At 41.5% G+C, this 23,747-nt stretch overlaps 1 protein-coding gene across 5 annotated transcripts in view; it reads left to right on the top strand.

Annotated features, from left to right (window-relative positions):
* Positions 1–23,747, top strand: part of LOC124118187 (rab11 family-interacting protein 4-like) — a 297,536-nt gene that overhangs the window by 183,508 nt on the left and 90,281 nt on the right. For all 5 annotated transcript variants that reach the window (XM_046480299.2, XM_048387107.1, XM_048387106.1 and 2 more), the window contains one exon: positions 1,858–1,910. In XM_046480299.2, the coding sequence (XP_046336255.1) occupies positions 1,858–1,910 (53 nt within the window). The remainder of the gene's footprint in view (positions 1–1,857; positions 1,911–23,747) is intronic.

Here is a 23,747-nt window from a genome sequence, read left to right as displayed (position 1 = left end):
GTGACGTCATATGCAGAGGATCGTCAGATTGTCTTATGTCACCTCCGTAACCGATTTTTGACGGCTACATCAAACCAGAAATGAACTGTTTAGGGGTAGACTGAGTGCGCAAACTGTTCGAAACCGTCTGAGAACTGCTCACCTTCAAACACGACGGCCATACTGCGGGCTGATTCTGACTCAATTACACAGATGTCAACTTCAATTGTGGACACAGCGACACTTATGATGGACTCAGAGGAATTGGAATCAAGTCGTCTTCAGTGATGAATCCTGATTTAATCTTCGATTTGCTGATGGTAGGGCGAGGGTGTGGAGGCGCCGTCATGAACGTTACGCCCAGTGTTGTGTACAGGAAGTTGACAGATTTCGAGGCGGAAGTGTCATGGTGTGGGGTGCTTTCTGTGGCAATGCACGTTCCAGGCTTCTTGTCATCCGTGGCAACCTCAACGCTGCTGCTTACCGCAACCAGGTACTGGCACCAGAACTTCTGCCTTTTATGGCAGCACATGGACCCGGTTTGATCTTCCAACACAACAATGCCAGACCCCACACAGCAATTTTGACAAGAATGCGGGAGTCAACGTCATGGACTGGCCATCAAGGTCTCCCGACCTCAATTCCATCGAACACATCTGGGATACTCTTGGCAGAAGTCTGCGCACTCTCCAGAACCAACCACAGAATTTGCAAGATCTTGGCACCATTTTGCAGCAACAATGGCGTCGTCTTCTCAATCATGTGTTCACAAGCATCACAAGGTCCATGGGGAGGCGTTGTGTGGCAGTTGTCAACGCACATGGTGGCCATACATGCCACTGAACTTGTGTGCCATCAGATTCTCGTGCTTGGACTTATGATTTAAACTGTTGATGTTATTACCAAATACCGTAGGTGCTTGGAAAAAATTATGGTTACCACCGTTAATTGAACTCCTTCTTTGGACATTAATGATTAAAAATTACCTTCTCTGATACATTTGTCCGTTGTATATCATATATTGGATTACTTTTAAAAATGTGAAGTTTTTAATTTGACTCATATTTTCAAGCTGATAGTTCAAACAGAGGCAATTGCAGTGACAGAAAGATTCAGATGCGCCTTGTAGGATAGTACCACAACAATTGGACAAAATCTGTCAGGACTAAAGAAGATGTGAATAAAGATGGTGCTAAACCTGCCACCATAGTGGAAAGCCCTTACCCAACAAACTGTTACTTTCAACTGTTGTCATTCAAGATGGTGGAGCCCAGTGAGTGATTGCCAGGGTTACTTGTTTGCTGCTCTGATGCAATGTTAAGTTTGAGCTCACTCACTTGTTGGCTGGAAAGTAATGTTGTGTGTGTGAATGTATTTGTGATGTTTCTAGGCGAAGGCCATTTGACGTTAGTCTTGATAAGAGTGCTGTCATGTGTGCATATTCATGTCTGTAAGTAATAGATAAACAACATTGACACAAGACATTGTTTTATCATAACTGTTTTATTCTCATCTAACATTATGAATCCAATCTACCAAGTCAGCATATGATTGCAAGCATAAGATACTCCAGGCCAGATACCTTGAAACTGCACTGGAGGTATTGTTGTGTCTGGAATCTGTGTTAGCAAACTGATGTCCAGCAAATTAAGAAACTAACAGCTGTTGCTCCAGTTATGGAGACATGTTTGTTGACCATGTCAAATTGTGACCTAAATTATTGCAATCATTGTAATTTGTTTATTTATGAAATTGTTGACCTCAATGTTATCCTTGATGTATTATTCCAGCCCATATACAGGTACATTTGGTGGTCTTTTTAGACACTATCTTGTATTTAAAGAAGTATCTACTTCTGCATATATTTTTATTTTGCAGACTCGACAAAACAGAGAAAAGAGTGATGCACAGATGGATTATGTCACACAGAGGTCAGTTTTAAATAAATAGCATTTGACATAAAAAATGAAGACCACTTAGATAAATTTTGAATTTGACATGTTAACATTTTCCTGGTCATTGATTACCTGTTCAAGTGTCAATACCGAAAACTAGTGGTGTACAATGACACAAAATCAGCCATGTCACAGATACTCGCCACCTGATCACCATCTAACTTCAACAATTCCTGCGAATCCTTAACCTCTATTACATCATGGCCATAAATCCTGTATTTTGGCTGCAGACACTCTATTACTAAATCTTCAGATTTTCAACAGAAGTCCTCTTCACTGTCAACTACACACAACTAGTTGTTCCCCTAATAGCACATGAAGCTCTTCAGTTCTTCTGTGCAAAAAGGCATGAAAAACGTCCCTTCTTTCCTGTGTGTGCTAGAGGCAACACCTGTATTTTTGTTGTCATCTAGGCCCTTCAGAGATGATCTCTACACCTTTGACTCCTTCAACTGCCCAATCATCTTCGGGTTTTGAGACCAGCATGCTGGAGAGACGCTTCGCCCAACAACAGGCCTCCATCGAAGACATGATTAACACCCGTCTGGCGGCCATCAGTTCAGAGGTAGACCAGATGAAGAAGTGGCAGTCTCAGAAGTCTTCCCCAGCCAAGAGGCCAGACAGGGTTAAGCAATCGTCAAAACTTAGGTCATCAACGGAATCCAGCATGCCCCGAGTCTTGAGATGACCAGGGTACTGGCAAGAACGCCTTACCCCCTAGCCGACCAGCCGAGCTGTCGAAGAAACCGTATGGCTCCCGCATGGGCAGCACGGACAGTCACTATAGCAAGCCGGTCACCATGTGACTCCTAAACAGGCTTCCTGGGCATGGCTTGACAAGCCAGTGGTTCCCGCACGGACCATGACGGCACAAGGACAGGGCGCAGCCTTCACGTCACCAGGCCAGCCGTCCGGATCCTGTTATGCCAGACCCTCAGCCATCACATAGGCAGATTATACCGGAGTCATGGATCCCATTGGACAAGGACGATCTTGCTTATGTGCCCATGGAACCGGTTTGGACCGGCATTATCCTTTGTAGACATGATAGACGCTATATATCACTACATGCCGACCACGCAGCCACAGAATGAACAGTCGCCTCCTCCGGAGATGCCCGAGACACCATTAGCCATTTCCGTCTTAGTCATCCCACATCCACCGTACTATACTGTGGCCAAGTGGCCAAGGATCTTAGACCAAATGAACGACACGATGATCGGCTTCCACTCCCGACTATGCAGGAGAAGCTGTATCAAACGCATGCATCGCCTTTTTACTGGAGTCACAGCCACTGGATGACGAGTTCAGCAAGCTGAAAAACCCTAACACCAAACTCATGCTCCCGGCCAGCTGAGTTAAGGACTTAACTACAATTAACGAGTACTCCATGGATATTGGCACATATCTCAACTGGTTCATTGCCGGGATTCGACACGCGACGCCACCTCTGCCAACTTTTGCTGATGTGCCACCAGAAAAACTGATGCCCATCCGAACGAACCAAGTGGGACTCATCTACTGTCTGCTAGATGCGATTGTCCGCATGCAAGAGGATATGCTATCTACACAGGTCTGGACTGCCTCCCAGCTCTTATGGCTTCAACGTCAACTCCTGTCCCAAGTCAGATCGAGCATTGTTTCCCAACATGCCAAGCAGACGGTCATGTCACAGCCAGACATCACCGACGGTCTTAACAAGTTGGGCACGATCCTACATGAGGTCAGACAGGACACGACAGAAAGGTTTCAAGTGTCTACCATCAACCTGTCAGTCAAGGCACAGGGACCGCAGTACCCGCCTAAATGAGCACTATAACCAGCCAGGGATTTTTCTTTCCATGAACCTCTGCGAAAGAAGTTTATCCCATCAAGATAAGAATCCTACCAGGCATCCCAGCATCATGACAAGCCATCGTCAGACTGTTTTCGGAACTCAAGACTTCAAACGCCATGGTTCTGGCCGTAGAGGTCCATATGTCGCAGGGATAGAAGATGACTTGTTTCTCCCCCTCCAAGCGTTGCAGATCCTATTGAATTGGTTTTGTCTACAGATTACGATACACAACTTCCGCCATTCAACATTCTGCCGTCGCAGGGTCCAGTGGGAGGTCTTTTGTCATACACGGAAAATTGGATGCACATTACGACTGACCACTGGATTTTAGACTTTATCCATCATGGGTACAAGCTACACTTCCTCAAGCGCCCTCAACATGTATCCTGTCCAGAGGAACGCAGGTTTCACCTGAAAGATGCCAAACTGGACGTTGCCGATCTTGCCATCAAGACTCTCACCACCAAACGGGCCATTCGGAGATTATGGGATACCGACAAAACTTGGGGGTTCTACTCCCCGGTGTTTTTAGTACTAAAAAAGAATTCCACAGAGATGAGAATGTTAATAGACCTCAAAACTCTCAACAAGAAGTACTTGGTCCCGCCTCCAAGATTTCAGATGGAATCAGTCAGGTAACTACGTTCATCACTTGGAACAGGAGATTGGGTCATCAGCCATCAGTCATGAGGATGCATATTTTTCCTGTGCCAATCCTCCACATGTCACGAAATTACCTCCATTTTGCAGTTAACAACCATCGGCACGAGTTCCTGGTACTACCGTTTGCATATCAGTAGCTCCTTGGTTATTCACCAGAATAATGGTGCCAGTCATCAACTTTGTCTATTTACAGATGGCCGCCAATCAGGAACACACCCAGCTTCGTCAGGATGTGACATTCCTCACCCAACTCATGTCCTATCTCGGGTTCCTTATCCCTCCGACCAAGTCAGAGATTTATCCGGTACAAGAAAATGTCTACATCGGGGCCAGCTTCCTGCTACGCCCAGGACATCTTTGCCCCCGGAGGACCGGTTGCACAAGTCCATAGCCATGATCAACCCAGATGGTGGATGTCTCTCATCCACCACTGTCCTCTCTACAAGATATAACTCGAAGAGGACGATTACAATTACGCCCGCTACAGAATTGGATCAACTCCCTAGGACATAAGACCCTGGACAAGCGGGTACTCATACCTCTCCACGTGAGCCAAGATCTAAAGATCTTATCTCACACTACCAGCTCCCGAACACCACCTGCACACAGACACGCCAGATTCAGGTTGGGGAGCTTACATGGACGACCTCCAAGTTCAGGGTTTATGGACCGAGACGGAAACAGCTCTACACCTAAATTGCAGAGGGATGAAAGCAATCTATTGTGCTCTCCAGACTTGTAAAGATCGCCTCATCAAATCATCCATCCTGATTGCCACAGACAACATAACAGTGATGGATACATTCAGAAGCAAGCAACTACTCATTTATTTGCCTTGGCCGACTCATTCAGCTGCCGGATTGAAACGAGACATATTCCAGCCAAACTGAACATACTCGCGGACAGCATATCCCGAACAGGAGGGATTGTACCCACGGAGTGGACTCTTTACCAAGACATTTTTACCAAGATAACCTCCATTTGGGACGTCTTATCTCACACTACCAGCTCCCGAACACCACCTGCACACAGACGCGTCAGATTCAGGTTGGGGAGCTCACATGGACGACCTCCAAGTTCAGGGTTTATGGACCGAGACGGAAACAGCTCTACACCTTAATTGCAGAGAGATGAAAGCAATCTATTGTGCTCTCCAGACTTGTAAAGATCGCCTCATCAAATCATCAATCCTGATTGCCACAGACAACATTACAGTGATGGATACATTCAGAAGCAAGCCAAACTGAACATACTCGCGGACAGCCTATCCCGAACAGGGAGGATTGTACCAACGGAGTGGACTCTTCACCCAGACGTTTTTACCAGGATAACCTCTGTTTGGGACACCCTGCATCTGGACCTCTTTGCGACCTGTCGCAACCACCAACTTCCGGTCTACGTCAGCCCGGTCCCAGATCCGAGAGCTCTCCAGATAGATGCACTCTCCATGGATTGGATAGGAATGTTTTTGTATGCGTTCCCACCATGGTCTCTCCTAGACAAGGTCACAGATTGTCACAGATTGCACAGTCATCCTCATCGCTCCAACTTGGTCATGCAGGATCGTCATCAACCTAACTTTATGACAACAGATGGAACAAATTCGTCCACCGGAGACCCAGATGTGGTCTAATTAATGTCACAGTGGACTTTCCAAAAGGATATAGATCCGCCTTCCATTCCATTCTCCAGCTTGATGGATTAATGATCGGAACACATCCAGTACTTAACAGACTCATGCGATCATTCAGCCTAGAGGATATTCACATTCTCCGGATCTTCCCAAAATGGGATTTATCAGTCGTCCTGTCTGCCTTACTAGCCGCTCCATACGAACCTCTTGGAAACGCTACCCTTCTACAATAATCCCATAAAGCAGCATTTTTACAAGCCATGGCTACCACAGCTAGAGTTTCTGAACTCCACGCTCTCGACTATTCCAGTCTCACTCACACTCCCAACTGGACCTTGCGGTCTCTACCAGACTTTATAGCCATAAAGACACTATACTATTCCTACAGTGGATCATCCCGAAAGCCTCCTTTGTCCAAAACGAGCTCTCAGGTTCTATCTGACAACTACTGATCCACATCGCTGAAGTCAAAGACCTCTATTTATCTCGTGCAAGATCCACTCAGATAAAGATATCACTAAAGCTTTGGTCGCTGGATGGCTTAAAATGACCACAGCAACGATTTATCGGCAAGCACATGATACTCCTCCAACTATGAGTTCTAGCTCTGCCCACGAAATTCGAACTTTGGCAACTAATCTGGCATCCTCATCATCCATATCCTTCAAGCAAATTGTAGCAGGATGCCAATGGGGATCGCACAATACTTTCACTTGTTTTTACTTGCGAGACATCCAGCCAGACTTGACAGGGATTCATTTGTTGGGACCTTTTACCTTGACTTACTAGAATGGTACGTAAGGAATTCAAGGATAACCTGTTTTAGAACAGCTGATACACAGATCTACCGTGACGTCACAATCGGAAGGAATATATACTGGAAGTGACATCATAAATGACATCAGAGGTTCTAGAAATGACATCAAAACCAGTCAAAAGAGGAACTGACGTCATTAGACCGGAAGTGACATCATAACCGGAAGTTGATAAAACGGGAAGTGACGTCACTCTCAGAATCTGAGGCAAATGATGACTTAGAATACAACTAAAGACATCATTCCATGATTATCAGCAAATAATGAGTTACTTGAAGTGAAGGTATCGCATATTGACTGATATAATCATAACACTCAATTTCAAGTCCCTCTAAGAGAGATTCTAGAGTAATTACCTCTTGAAAGGGTTTGAATCCAGTAATATACAAGAACTCATACGACAGTATTGAATTGCTGTCAACTACACAGGGTGTTACTAGCGGCAAATCCCGCCTTATACCTCTGGTATATTCTAGCTATGATGTAATAGAGGTTAAGGATTTGGAGGAATTGACAAACAATAGTTATTATTGTTGATAATTCCAAGAATACTACCTCTATTACATCAGGAAGTACTCCCACCCACCTCCCCAATTCATCTGCCTCCAGGTGTGAGATGTTTTGGAAAGAAGTGATGTTTTTCCCGCCTTTTTGCACAAAAGACCTGAAGAGCTACATGTGCTATTAGGGAACAACTTGTTGTGTGCAGTTGACAGTGAAGAGGACTTCTGTTGAAAATCTGAAGATTTAGTAATAGAGTGTCTGCAGCCACAATACAGGATTTATGGCCATGATGTAACAGAGGTAGTATTCTTAGAACTATTAACAATGATAACTATTGTTTGATAACTATGAGGTTAGCCTCACGATTTAATTTTAGCTCAGCTGAACTTATGATTCAACTGGGCATGTGCCATGATGCCTTATTTATCACCCGTTTGTCTATAAATTTTAGCCCACCTGGCTGATTTTCAAAACCCATTTATGACCATTACTTTGACCTCTTTTGATCAAGTCTACATTCATTACCACTTGCCCCTTTCCATAACCTGAAAGAAGACTAGTACACCCATTGATGAATGTTGTGTGCAAAAGTACGACAAACCAATCAGACGGAATAATTTTTTATTTCACATATGTCTTGCATCTAAAAATATACCCAAGATAAATGTGTTCGGTCATACTGTATAATACTGCATGTACAGATGTGCTTTAAATTGCATCTGAAATGTATATATAATATATGGGGAAATATACAAGAATCATTATGCAACGAGTTGACAATTCTTTTAGATATGCCCATTTGCGCTTAGACAGAACCCGGTCACAAAAATGGCCATGAGAGGGTCACGAGTCGATATTCAGCTTGTCCCGGAACAACACAAGTTGCACACAAATGATCAAGTCTAGGAACATTTGGTGTATGTGTAGTTAGAAGTGGGGCCTAACATGTGTCATTCCTTTGAAAACCCTACCTCTATTACATCATTGCCATAATTTCCTGTATCACTGTCAATCACACTATGAATTTATTTAAAATTTCAACAGACATCCTCTTCACTGCCAATCTATCTATATAGTTGTGAGGTAAGTCGTATCACTGGCAGGAAGTGCAACTGCACATGCACAAGGCAGGAACACATCACTTCTTTCTTTTGTGTCGAGATGTCAACAAGCAAAAAAAATTGCTGATCACATCTAAACATTGGTTACGATCTCACAAAATCTTCAAGTTTGACTACTACAACATCATACAGTAGGCTTCACTTCCAGAGGATATAAGAAGCAAGATTGGTCTGGTAGGTAATTAGTTAGTAAAATGTATTGTGAGAGATGGACTCTCTCTCTCTACCACCGGCTGGACCCTGCACAGGATGTGGCATGGACCAAATTATCGGAGACCCAACACCCCAGATGTCAAGCATGCAGAAAAAGCACATGCTTCCCCAAATCTAGATGTAATTATTGCAAGGGCTCACCAAAGACAAAATTTGATAATCTGTACAAGACCTCTGATACATCTAGAACCACAAGATTGGCTAAAACGTCCTATTCTACTACGTCCAAAAGTTGCGAAGATAAAGTGTCTCTTTGTGGCAGAAATCCACTCAGACTCACTTGGGTGCCAAGCAGGTGATGCCAAGGGACTTCATCTCACCTGAAGACGGCAGATCTCATCACTTCTCCCACCTGCCCACCTTAAAGAAGCAGATGTACCCTTTCTGACACGGGGTTAACTAACGATCCCGGAACCTCTTAGCAGTAGTATGCTGTCCCAGACCATCCTAGCCCCAAATCTTCTGATCTTGTCGAGCTAGCTTTCCACAAGGACCATGATTACAGGTTACCGACATTCAGAATTACACCCCTTCCGGGTCCAGGTTGGGGGTCGTCTCCGACAATTCACTGAAAATTAGAAGCATATCACGGATGACTCCTGGCTTCTCGAGGTGATAGAGAAAGGCTACAAGTTGCATTCCTCAAAAAGACTAAGTCAGTGATCAATGACCTAAAAGTAATCGACAAGAAATATTCCATAAAACCAAAATTTCAGTTGGAATCCATCAGGAAGTTAAGATTCTCTCAGACAAGGAGATTGGATGGTGAGCATAGATCTTCACTTATCGTCATGTTGCCATCCATCCAAGTTACCAGCACTACAGTCAACGTACAAAGATATCAATTCAACGTTCTTCCCTTTGGCGTCTCCATGGCCCCTTGGCTATTCACCAGGATTATCTCACCAGTCATCAGGTTCGCTCATCAAAATCTTGTTAGGCAAATGTGTGACGATCACCTGACGGCTGATCAAGAAAAACGTCATATTCTTCAATCAGTTGCTCACATATCCGGGGTTCCTAGTTCACCCCACAAAATCCAAGCTAATCCCCTCCAAGATTTCGTCTACTACAAAGAGGCAAGATTCCAACTCAACAAAGGTATTCTTACCCCCCAGAAGAGAGATACTCAAGATCACAATAACAAAAGCCCTCAGCCAGCCCACAATATCTTAACATTGGTGGATGTCATGCCTAGGCACACTAATATCCCTTCAGGATCTAACTCTTAGAGGTAGACTACAGTTACGTCCCTTACAGAATTGGATGAATTCTACTAGAGAACTAGATCTGACGAGTTAACACAACCTCCACCAGATCTGGTGTCAGAGCTGAATTGTCGGCAACTTTGTCAAGATATCATTCCAGGCATACCACTCAGTTTTCCCATCACCCCTACACAGACGCGTCATGCGAAGGATTGGGGGTCCACATGGGCGACACCACTATACAGGGAAAATGGGCAACCCAAGACAAGACGTTACATATCAATTGTCTGGAAGTAAGAGCTATCTACCAAGCAATCCTAGCATGGCAGACACGACTTCTCCCCTCATCAGTCCTGATTGCCACAGACAATACGACGGAAGTTGCTTAATACAGCATCAGGGGGGCCAAAGGTCTCAACTTTTGTTGAAAGAGGTTGTGCATTTATATGCCCTAGCAGACTCAGTGAGCTGCAGGATCGAAGCACATCACATTCCGAGAAAGAATGCCTATCCTGTGGGAACAAGATTGTGCTCACAGAGTGGTCCCTTCATCCAGAGATATTCAAGTGGATAACATCAATCGGGGATACTCCACAACTCAATCTCTTCACAATCTGCCTCAACAACAAGCTACCGGTCTACGTCAGCCCTGTACCGAACCCTCTAGCCCTGCAGGTGGATGCCCTTTCCATGCGTTTGGAGGGAATATTTGCTTATGCCTTGCCCCCTTGGTCTCTTCTAGACACAGTCATGAAGAAAATAGAGGAGTCAGATTGCATGATCATTCTAATAGCTTCAGCATGGCCCAACAGGACTTGGTTTCCAGGCTTACTCCCCCTGCTGATGGAAGAACCTCTCAAGCCCCCGGAATGTCACAATCTACTGTGTCAATTAAGATCCGACATTTTCAACAACAGCCTCAATCTCCACCTTCACACTTGGAAATGATCTCGTCAAAGATTTAAAGCCCCACCCTGACTATAAATAGCCCGCAAGGTGGCGGTGTTTCAGTTTCGAACAATTACTGACAATGTAAACACAACCGAGTGTCGGGAGACGTTTTTTGAAAAGCATACGAGAACCAGATCACCATTGACCGTCAAACTTCGTATCAACTTGAATGACAAACCATGGATACAACAAATGGCTCCATATCAAGATATAAGTCAATAAATTTTCTGTAGTTTTATCCTTAAAAATCGAATCGATCGTGTTTGGCGTCTGCATGGATCCACAGTGGGCGGAGCTTATTTACGGTTGCGCTATAAATAGCAAAGCACGTGGTCATGTGTACATGTGGCACATTCAATGCATTTGTGGTCAAAGTGTATTGTGTTGTATATTTTTACGGCAGAACATCAGTTTCAGTTAATGTAACAGTAACGATACTTAAATACGAAATTGACGACGCGATTGACTTTCAGTTCAATCCGAAAATTACAGATATTTGTTTAGTTTTGGTCATTTGCATTCAACAGTTAGATTTGTGCCACACAATAATCAGTTTATATTCATTAAAATTAAATTATTACACAGATTTTTCAACTATTGTTTAGGAAGGGGCCTAATTTGAAGCACCAGAAGTTGCGCCAATATTTCTCAGCTTGACTACAATAGATGAATATGTCACGTGTATCAACATAACAATGCACATAAGCAACAGCTAAATAAGTAACGAAATATACTTGATGTTTTGACCTGCAGAAGGCGTATCCAGATAATATTGTACTTACGATAAACGAAAACTCCAATACACATATTCCAAGACAACTTTAATTATGAATCTCCTTTTCTTTCACAGAATTTTCACACACAAAACTGAGTTTGATCATTAGATCCACATTTGTCCCATGTATTTGTTTGTTCGGGGTATTTGGATACACTTTGCGCACAAGTTTTAAAATACAATCTGGGATCCCTTTCCCGTTTTGTCCACACCAATCCTTCATCTGCTGCAACGTTTAATTCCGTTTCTTCAAGTCAAAGTATCTCTCCAAACACTTCGTTTATTTAGCTCAGTCCAGAAGCAATGTGTTCGAATCCACGAATTTCTGCAACATGGTGGCCGCACCATTCCCTAACTGCGATTGCCTGTGCCGTGTCACGCATGGTTGACAAAAGAAGTGTGAACATACATATTCGGCTTCATCTGGTTCCACAATGAAATCTAGCTGTGACACTGATTCACTAATCCCAAGAATCAGTACTGAATTTATCAAAGTTTGGAAGGAATCTTTGCGATGACGCCGTGAATGAGGCCGTGTGTATTACATTGTTGAATTCAACTGCCCAGGAAGATTGTTGAGGCATTGACATTATGACAGATGTTCGTCATGGATGGAGAGAAAAATGTATCTGAGAGAAACATTGTTGCTTGAGCTTCGAGACAAAACATGTGTTAATGCCGAAGTAGCCAGCGACCTGAATGTAAGCTTGATGAAAATAATGTTGAAACCCATTTTCATGCACATGACAGAATTAATGTGAACAAATATTTATCTGAACATCGTTTCGAAGTCTGTGAGGCTGTCCGTATGTTAATATTTTTATCTCCATTCCGACGTGAAATAATATAATGTCTTCGTGTCTCAATTTTGCTGCCGCTGTGGAAAATTGCGCACCGATCTAATAAAAGAAATACTACTAGATCTACCATTGCACCATCATAAAAGAACCAGGTCAATTTTTGTATCTTTGTTCCGTTGTTTATTAAAGATTCGTTTCCGAAGCAAAGCGAATCGATCTACATCATAAATTAATTCATAGACTAGATTCTAGTCCCAAGTGTTAAACCTTTTTTTTAAATGTCATAAAATAACTTACACAATTATTGAAAGACATTTTTTTATAAGTAATATATTTTAGTTAGTCCGCCCGCTCTCTGGTTAGTTGAGGCTTGAGGGGAGAAACACATACAAAAAATATGGATAGCCTTATGCAAATGACACTTGGCATGCCAATCAACAGGGATCTGGATCACTGGGACCCGCCAAGTTTGACGGATCGAGTTACTTTGGCATGAGGAGCTTCATCGGACAAGTGAGACTTTGCCAAAATACTTTGCTAAAGAAACTACTTTGATCACTTGAAAATATTTTTGACCATTACCAGGGTTTTTTAAACGATTGTTGTCATCCAGATTCAAGATGAGGCAAGACGAACACAATGAAAAACATTGTTGAAATCACCGATTGCCGTATATATTGTGAGAAATGCTATTTATAAACTGTAGATATACCGTACACCAAAGGATAACGATTGGTGCCCCAACACATATTATGTTTCTTGTTCATTTACACTGCTCATTTGCATCACGACAAACGTATTTCGTTCTCGTCCAGAGATTTAGAACTATAATTTGTGTGTTGGACTGTGTTGGATAAATCATGGACATTCCATGGTATCATTTTATGAAGATGTGAAGACGACATGGCAGGTAGGTTTTGAAACCAAAGATGTACGCGTTTGTTGAAAAGTCTTGGAATCGTTTTGTAGATATTTATATTACTATTAAAACTTACGTCCTTGTTGTCAAACGGCCCACGTGGGTGGGTGTTTACATGACGACACCCGTTTACGCATTAACCAATGAAATGTATGTGTTATCATGACGTCATATTGACCTGTCAAATCACTTGTATAAGCTCCGCCCACTAGAGTGCGGTAGTTACTACCGCAGATGGGGCTTTAAGCCGCCAGGTTATTCCATATCAGCTGCACAGACAGTGGCAAGCTCTTGGAGACCAGCATCCACTGCCATCTTTAACAACAGATGGAAGAAGTTTGTCGAGCAGAGAAGGGGAAGAGGTCTATTAGACATTACACTACCTATCGTTGCTGATTTTCTATTACATCCCAGAAACGATGAGAACCATTGGCACCATTGAAGGCTTACGATAAGCTCTCACTCTCGTATTATAACATGATGGCCTCTCTTTAGGTACTCACCCAGTACTAAATTGTCTCATGCAGTCCTTCGCACTGAAAGACATTAAAGTACTGTGTACCTTCCCCAATCCCCAATGGAATTTGTCCATAGTTCTGACAGCTCTAATGAAGCCTCCATACAAACCTATGAACAAGGCTACACGGCTACTAATAGCTTCAAGGAAAACAGCTTTCCTCCTCGCTATGGCCACTGCTGCTCAAGCATCTGAGCTACACACCATGGATATCTCATCTATACCGCCTAAACAAACATGGAGCTCCATATCATTCAGACTGATTCCTGAATTCTTTGCAAGGAAATCAAGCATGGACATTTGGTCCCTTAGGACACAGGCAATACACGATATCTGCACCAGGTAAAAGCGTGGACTATCCGGACATACTCCTATGTCAAGTAAGAGCTTTGAGTTTCTACATCACAGCCACTAAAGGCCACAGAAAGCAGAGAAAATGTCTATTTATCTCCTGCACCCCTTCTTGAGATAGGATATCACCGAGGCTATTGTGGCAGGATGGCTTAAATCCACTATCTCAGACAGCTATTGCAAAGCACAATTCTCCACACCAACATGGGGAAGTTGCAGAGCTCATGAAATTGGAGCTGGGAATAAGTAATATAAGGTTATCCTCATATAGCCAAGGGTGTATCATTGTACTGACCTCCAGACACTGTTGTCAAAGGGAGACTCAAGGACCGGATTAACGGTAAAACCGTTCATATATATTACTTATGGGAAGTTATATGAAGTCAAATGGAAAATGTCTATAATAGACCTAAAAGAAGATAAGGGCTTAATTACATTGCCTGGAAGAGGCTTCACATAATATTACAGGAATACATCAAGGAGAACCTTAGAAGCAGCGGTAATGTCAGTAAGTATTGATAACCGGAAGTGACATCATAAGGAAGGTCAGAGGAAGTGACATCAGAACCACTATAACGTCAGTTTACGACATCAAAACCGCTAGCGTCCCTACAAGTAGACGTCATACAGCCTTTTTCCAGGGAATCTGGATCAGAAGGCAATTACCTGTCTCCTTCCCATTTATATTTATACATATATGTTTCCCCTTCAACTGCTGCCAACTATACGAGGGTGCTGCCAGTTACTGGTTGGAACAACTTTTCTTTGGCAGCTGGATCTCACATAGTTAGTCTTTCTGTCAGAAAACAGCAGTAAATGCATTAATGAGTAATGCAAGATAAGTATACAAATGTAAAAGTGATTTAGAACTTCCAATATGAAAAGGTTTTGTCAAGATGAGAGGAAATGGGACTGAAATATTCTGATACATTGTTTGTAACCATAAAGGAGTTTAGTTTTATGAAATGCATCAAGTACAAGAGGTGAGGTGAAATTGGGTTTAACGTCGCGTCCAAGATTATTGCACTTATATAGCGACGTGCATGCATGTGTGTGTGTGGCTGCTTGCACTAGTCCGGACTGATGCTAATTTATAGTGCTAGCACACTGAGGTACCATGCCGCAGTTTAGCATGAATACCCCACTCAGACACAGTATACTGACTCCGAGCCTAGCAGTCCTTGTTTTAGCCCTTTAATGCCAGCGCCAGACAGGGCAAAAACAAGTACCATCTTTTAACGTCTTTTGGTATGACGTGGCCAGGGATCGTGCTTGTCGTGTGATCCCCTGGAAGATCTTTTGCGTCCTGCCTTATAGACTTATCAACCAGAGTAGCCAAACTGCATCATTATATTCAGCTGTCTCAAGACGGTCGAATCAACTTGCGCATGTGGAACCTTTTCCTGTCCCAGTGGAATGGCATATCAGTATTTCATAACGTAGATGTGACATCCGCCTCAGACTTGAACCTATATACTGACGCAGCTGCAACGGTTGGCCATGGTGGATACTTTAATGGGGCCTGGTTTGCAGAGAAATGGCCATCAGACGTTACAAATTCCTGGAGCACGAATCTTCTATGGCATTCAAGTTGCCGTGCTTATGTGCTTTCAATGCCTGTCATATGTTCGAGTAAAGTATTACGGTGTAAACAAACTGCTTGAGTATATACAGCACCATATTTTGTTTGGTGATTCTGTAATTCAGATCGATAACCCACTCAAAACACTGAACTCAACCCATGCCGCTTCACTCAGTATATTTGCTAACACCAAAGAGTTCGCGTTTTATTTAGTCATGGTAGAATGGAAATAAACATACTGTGTTTTCAATGTAGAGCTAGGTTACCTGTAGATTTAACAGCGCTAAATTTAACATTTGAAACCTCACGCTGCGCGTTGGGTTGCAAATTCAATTTAGCCATATTCAAAGTGATATTCAACATTTTTACAAATGTAAGCATTCGTTTAAATGTGATCCAACAATAGTAAACAATCTATTTTTAATCTCCAACTAGTTCTTTGGTTTTGGCACGGAATAATTGATGCGCTTGTTGTCTCCCCTGTTCTATGAACTTTTTTTTCTTGTCTTTGCTAATACATGTACCACTGGTCTAAGAGAATTTGATCGAATCTCCTGCTTCATTGCATAGTATTTGGTTAGTTCTGACAAAACTAAACAAATATAGTTGATAATAAACCAACACCGGCTACACTGAGTCCCATGCCAGTTGTAACAAGAGCAGTGTCAACTCCGTCGAGAACATTCACAGCTCTGCGATACTTTTTATACAATCCAAGTCTAAACTCCCTCTCCTTCTCTATTCGGTTTTATGTCGGTTATTTGATGTAATCGAAATCCTTCAACAGTTATCCATCTTTTCAGATGCTTCATCGAGCACCGGATATAAACTCATAATATATATTTTTATATCATATAATAGTCTTTAATTGGTCTTGCTTCAATGTTTTGAGAGTATACATCAACCTTATTAAATGTATATTATGTGGCATGAATATCTTAGTAAGAGAAATGCTTTCACCTTTAATAATTTGGACACCCTCAAGGGTTGCAACGGGTGATGCTCCAATATAAATAATACTGCAACGTTGACGCTTGTGTTTCTTAAGCCATTTAATTGATAGACCTGGTAATATTTCGAGGGCATCTACTGGTGCATCTCCAAACAAGTCTTCAATAATAATTGTAGAAAGATCAGGTATGGCATTCAAGTTCTGTTTTATATCATTGAATTCAGTAACCAAATTTAAACTAACATTTTTTAATGATGGACGGCTCAATAACATATGACCTGGGTTTTCCTGCAGGGGAGCGACTAACACACTTTTTCGTTTTGATAGGATATAAGCCCCGAGTACGATCCCACTATTTATTATCTTAGTTAAATTATGTGCCTTACCCATCATCACATAAGGTGGGTTAATGACAATATTCAGTAGCCACTCGAGTTTTGCTTCAATCATAGTCAATTTATTATCATCATTGCGAGTAAGATTGTATGAAGTGTTTTTATTGAGTCTACTAACGTCGACATCACTTAAATCTCCTAGATTAACTGGGAATGCAACTTTTTTCCGCTTGTATACATTATCTTGTAAGTGTAAAGCGTATAACTTGCCATCAGTACTTGGTTTACCGAATCCATGTGTGTCTCTAAGATCGGAAAGCGCAATTGTATTACATTGTCTAAGGTTATGCGCTCAAGGGCCTGATGAATCAACCATTATTTATAATATGGAGTGTTACACTCAAGTATCCTATATGTACAGGTTGATGTTTTACATCTAATACAGAAATTTTGAGATCTGAAATAATACCCCGTTTTAACTTTTTATATTGTAATGACGAGAAAGATTCCGTTCTACCACTATTGTATTTTTCATCTTTGACTGGAATAGCTCTTAGCAGAGTTGAAGGACTTTCGAGTTGAATATTATCCGTTGTACTGATCTGATCAAGATGGATGCACAACTCTTTATACGGAACTAAATCGGGTAATTTAACTCCATGCAATGGTTTGTTGGGTTGTGTTACTTCTTTTTGTCCAAAAAATCCAAGTGTATCTCCTAAGTACATCAGAATAATTACACCCTTTTCTCCAGGGTTTAAAATCAGCATCCCACTCGACTCATTTTGTGTAAGACTAGCTCCGAAAGGCTTAAAAAATTCATCATTGAGTGAGCATACGCTGTAATACCCATCAGGTATAATGATGGTGTTGATTACTTTATTGGTTTCAATGAGTAATACCATATTATTTTTTCTCGGAGCACTTATATTGGTCCACCGCAGGTAATACGTTACATCGCATAGAGCAACTTCAAGTTGCCCAGCTGAGTTATCGATAGTATGAAGCAGTTGAATAGACTGGCCATTTGTTATTCCTGGGAGTGTAACATACATATTTAATATACAAAGATACTATATCATAACTTAAATATGAAATCAACTTACATTACAAATCAGTTGATTTTAGTAAGTGCCTCTGGTGCTAGGTTTTTTGTTCATTTCCCTGATATCTTTGAAAAATACAGGGTCACAGCAAATAGCGATAAAATGGTGCATGATTGGTTCCAAAATCCAATGCAATTTTGGCAAAACCAGTTAAACTTTGCCATATGGTGTGCAACAACAGGAAGTGGTGTGTCTCTCTATGCCCCAGGGGGGGCACAGGTGGCCCAGTCGTCTAAAGCACTGCGATTCGCTGTGCAGAGTTGCGTCCCTTGGTCGCGCCAGAAACCTATGATTGTGGGTTCGAATCCCGGTTTCTAGGTTTGTCAGCACCATACCCGTGCTCGTGGGTTTCACCGAAAGTGATAAACGTTGGAGACGCCATGACACGCCATAATATAAGTTGAATAGTGTTAAAAGCGGCGTTAAACCCAACTCACTCACTCACTCACTATGCCCCAGGATTTGAACTAAATAAGTCTGTTTTATCATTTCACGTGTACTATCAGATCAGACGTATACTTAAAGAAATAAGTTCTCCATTACCGCAGGATAGAGCATGGAATTCCATAAATAATCCGTACAATAGGTTCACGTATAAACATATTTGTCAGGAATTTAATCTTCTAAGAGTAAAGATTGGCGTATTAAAGGACTTAACCATGGTCTAGGTGGTCTGTACAATGGACAAATAACTGTTATAGAAGAAAGTGATGATTTAGTTAAAAAAAACTCATCAGCCATTCAATCCGTTTAAGTTGTTACAGAAAAACAATCTTTTTGTAAGAATGCATAATCTTTATCATGGCTGGGAACTTTCGAGTAACGATTGGAGAGGAGATCTTATGAGCTTTAAGAGTAGTTTAGCTTATATTGTTACAAAATTTGTGCAACTAAACGAAGCCACAAACACTTGGAATGGATTTCTTAATGATAAAACAGAAAATAATTTTACTAACCCAGGAGTTGTAAGAGTTAATGAATCAATAAGAACTTATGTATGGGCAATTCTTGGTGCACAATCACAAACACGAAAGGGAATGATCGGTTCTGGGACGGCGCTCAATGCACAAAACAGTTTGTCGCAAACGTAGAGTATGCTATTAATTCACCAGTTGACGTACATACCATCACTATAAAACATTATCAGTACGCTCAACCCAAAGTTGACTATGTTTATGGGGCAGGACTATATATGACTCCGAGTAATATGGAACTTAAGATCGGTCAAGTGATAGGCTATAATAATAAAACTGTTATTGCTACCGATCAACAAAAACCAGGTATAAATTCAGATATTAACACCGAATTAATAACACAAACAAACACAGGTGAAATGGGAATAGTCAAGCCACAGGCACCACATGTTTCACAGCCATCCACTGACGCACAACCACATATTGCCGCTAAAAATCAACAACATATCGACGAAAAAACAGCACTTATAGTAGGTGGAGTCGCATTTGGTTTACTCACGATTTGGATAAATAGTCTTTAGTGGATACGTACAACAGCCCGGCAATTGCTATGATCAGTACCCACAAGTTTTGACTAAGCCACGTGGCGGTCTTTGCTAATTTAAGGGCCGGGAAACTAGACTCCCTATTATACCGGGAAGTGCAGACGAGGCTTTCCAAGCGAGCTTTCCCAGTGCTTCTCCTAATGCTTTTAAATGCTTTTTTATCCACTCTTTTACACCACCCTTATCACTAGGTGGTGTGCCACCTCCTGTACCCCCACCACTGGTTAACGCGAGAGTGAAAGTTGATATAATAAATCCTAATGCGGTTAAAATACTGCCAATGGTTATCCCCTGTTCTCTGAACAATGTTTTAATTTTATCGGCCAGTGTAGTATCATCGTTGAGGTAGTTTCTCGAATTCGACTGATTTGTGAACAAAGTGCCTTTCTATTACTGGAAGCCACTTCGAGGCGGGCCCATCTTTCGGCTTCTAAGTTATGCAATCTTTCTGCATCGCGGCGTCTACTGAATTCATCACCCGCCTGTTCAAGTTTTGTTTTCTCATAAGCTATATGCTTGTCGAGTTCAGATAGCTTGGCTATATTATTGATGAGTTCTCCCTGCACTGTTAGCATTGCCTTGTCAAGGCCTCGTAATTCCCTTATATTGTACTCAAAGGATGGTGATACCTGTAACGTGGAATTATCATAGTAGGTATCCAAGATTTCTCTATCATAGGCGAGGGGCTTATGAGTATGAGAATTTAAAAGATCATTATCTGGAGAGCCACATAGTCGCAAAATTCCTTTACTATCTATCGTAAACTTTGAATAATCACGACCAATAGGAGTTTCTTTTAAGGTATCGTAATAATCATTAATGGTTGGTTTCAAAAGTTCATTGTAAAAATTCGTAAAGCTGGTTTCATCAGTACCCTCTTAGATTGTACTAGTATCAGTTATCTAGGTTATCTAGATTAATATCATCCATTTTTATATTAAACATAAGGTTACATAGTGTCAATATAAACAATGTCTTCGCAATATGGACGCAAGTTAAACCCACAACATAGACTTCGGCATCCATTAGGCGTCAAAGCAATTCGTCAGTCTATAACTATAACTAATAACCCTGAGTACCATTGATCAGAATCAAACACTTCTGTTTCGCTTTCCTAATCTAGGCGCTCACGATGTGTTAGTTCCAGGAACTGCCCGACTATCATTTACTATTAGTTTGACTTCAGCCTACACTGCCAGGGAGTTCGTTCAGAACATAGGTCGTGCGATTGTTAAGAAAATAGCGATTAAAATTAGTGGTAATGAGGTTTTGAGTATTGACGACAGCGATGTATATTTCTGTTACATGGATCTCTGGAGAACGGCTAAACAACCGGAAAACTTACAGTACCAAGGTATTTGTAATCAGAACACATTGAGACTGCGTGTGAGTGCTTCTACTGGTGATAATACCGTAGTAGAAGATAAGGCTGTTGCTCATGTATTAGGTAACCAATTCTATATTCCGCTCGACTTTGAATTACTAGATAGTCACATGCCCTTTTATCAAGCATCCCTAGGTGATAGGTTAGAATACTAACTCACTTTTAATGACTACAGCAGAGTAATCAAAGCTACTGAAGATGCTAGCTATTCTATTGACAATATCTCACTGGAGTATGATATGATAACAGATCCTGAATTAGCCAGACAAATTCGTAACCAGTATACCAGAAGTTTTGCCATTTTGTAAGATCGCGTGCTTCGACACCGAAAGATCACGAGGAACAAAAGAGATACCATCCCGCTAGATCGTTGAAGGGTATTTTAATGTTGTTCGAGGACCCCTCTGAAGCATTTGCAAGAGATAACGAAGCGTTCTACAACCCCCAGATTACAAAAGTAGAATTGACTATCGAGGGCGTGCCTAATCAACTATATAGTCAAGGTATGCGAGCATATCAACAGTGGGATGAAATTAAAAAACTCCCTTCTATAAAACGAAGCCCAGAAGTAAACACGGTCGTGAAAGATCTGTCGCTCGGGGATGTAACGATGGCTGAATTCCTAACCGCAAAGTTTGCGCTATGGCTCGACATGCGAACCACAGACGATGACCAACTACACGGCAGTGGGCGGGGAATAGAAAATGCCAGTGAAGGTGTTACTATACAGATAACGAAGCACCAGGAAGCAGCCGGTAAATTAAACATAAACATATATTTGTATGTGATTATGGACGCGCAACTTAATATACAGAAAGGACGATTCGTGCAAGCGATCTATTAATAATCTTTTACCTAAAGAACCGCACTGCGCTATCATCTGCAGGCAAACGGGTTGTCGAAAAACAGCTTTTATTCTAGATATTTTACAAAGTCATTATCGGCACTTTTGCGCCCATATTATTATTCTATGCCCGACTATAAGCGTTAATAAAACATACCTATCGAGAGATTGGATAATGAATGATCCCTGGGTGTACAGAGTTGATCTGGGCGATCGTTTACAAGACTATTTACGAGTTTGTCACAAAAAAATTCAAAGGAAAATCAACCCTTTTCACAATAGACGACTGCAGTGCGAGTAAAGAAAGATATGCTTTTTATATTTCCGGTCGGCATATGGAGCATAGCGTTTGGGTACTTACTCAAAAATACAACTCTGTCCTGAAAGATCTCAGAGAGCAGACCAAATGGTTTGCCTTGTTTCACTGCAAAGACTGAGAATCATTTGAGGAATGTCTACCCGAAAATGATGTTATTTCTATCAAGCTCGAACGGGATAAAGTAAGAAAACTGTTAGCAGAAACGACGCACCGTAAACTCGTATTAAAAACCGATCCACCAGCTGCTTTTGCAAATGCTTAGCAAAAGTATAGCAAAAATAGCAAAAATATAGCAACTGTTGAGCAAAATATAGCCAAAATATGATAAATTGAACATTAGTGGTTATTATGTAATAATGTGGTTTGAAATTGAACGAGGAAACACAAGCGATTGTGGAAACACCACAAGCCCCGATTGCACCACAAGTCAGAGTGACTAAGATTCCTTGAAAAGTTGCAGCTGGTAGGAAGGGTGCGCTAGCGAGGAAGGCAAAGGTAATACTGAACATAACCCGATTAAAACTTGGGCTCCCTACGTACTAGGGGTTGTTGCTATAGCAGCGGTATGGTTTTTTAAGACCGGAGAAGAGAAAACACCACAATTTCAAAAATTAGATGAGGTTCAATTAGAGTTAAGCCCTCATGTAATGTTATAAAAGCATGACTACTCCAGTTACAAATGGTAAAATGTTGGTAAACGCAACGTATCATTCAGCGGTGGTCAGTGTCTTGGCCATTGGCTATGCTCGAAAAGCTAAAATGATTACTAAAGCCACACCACCCAAGCTAGATTTTAATGGTTATGATATCGGTATGATGGTTCTAGATATAGGATTAGCAATGGCAACAAAAGATATACTAATCAAACAAGGGCTTATCCCTGAAGATATAATGAAGTAATTAAACATTTGAATATTTTATAAACATATCATGGCATCAATTGCGATGATGGTCGGTGGAGCTATTGTTAATGCACTAGCTTTTTCGGGGAGTAATTTTTTATTTTCTAGTATGAGAGGAGAGAAGCAGAAAAGACATAATAAAGCATTAGAACAACTCGAAGCAGCCCAGTCACAATGGGTCAGACAGGATGTTGAGATTAGATTTTATTAATGATGAACTGCGTAAGCAAGAACATTCAATTCAAACGTTTAAGGATGTTGAATCTGCCATGCACGAATACTTCCTTGTTTATGGTAAGAAACTTGACCCAATACCGAGACCAACACTCTCTCAGTTTTATACACCGTCAGAGGCTCAGAAAGACCGCGAGATAGCGTTTATAGTTTTTGGGTTGTCAGTAGTTGCGATTTTCAACTACACAATTACGCATAAGCTATGACTCAACTGCTCACCAGTGGAGATATGATTTGCATTTAGACAAATGATATGATAGATGTATAACCATGAATCTGTGTATATTTACATTCATGGGAAAAAAAATTCAATGCAATCAGCTTTGTGT

The sequence above is a fragment of the Haliotis rufescens genome, unplaced genomic scaffold (assembly GCF_023055435.1).
Source record: "Haliotis rufescens isolate VD_foot unplaced genomic scaffold, xgHalRufe1.0.p SCAF_65, whole genome shotgun sequence".
NCBI lineage: Eukaryota > Metazoa > Mollusca > Gastropoda > Lepetellida > Haliotidae > Haliotis > Haliotis rufescens.
Note: the sequence above shows the minus strand (reverse complement) of the source record. Positions and strands in the feature narration are given on the sequence as shown.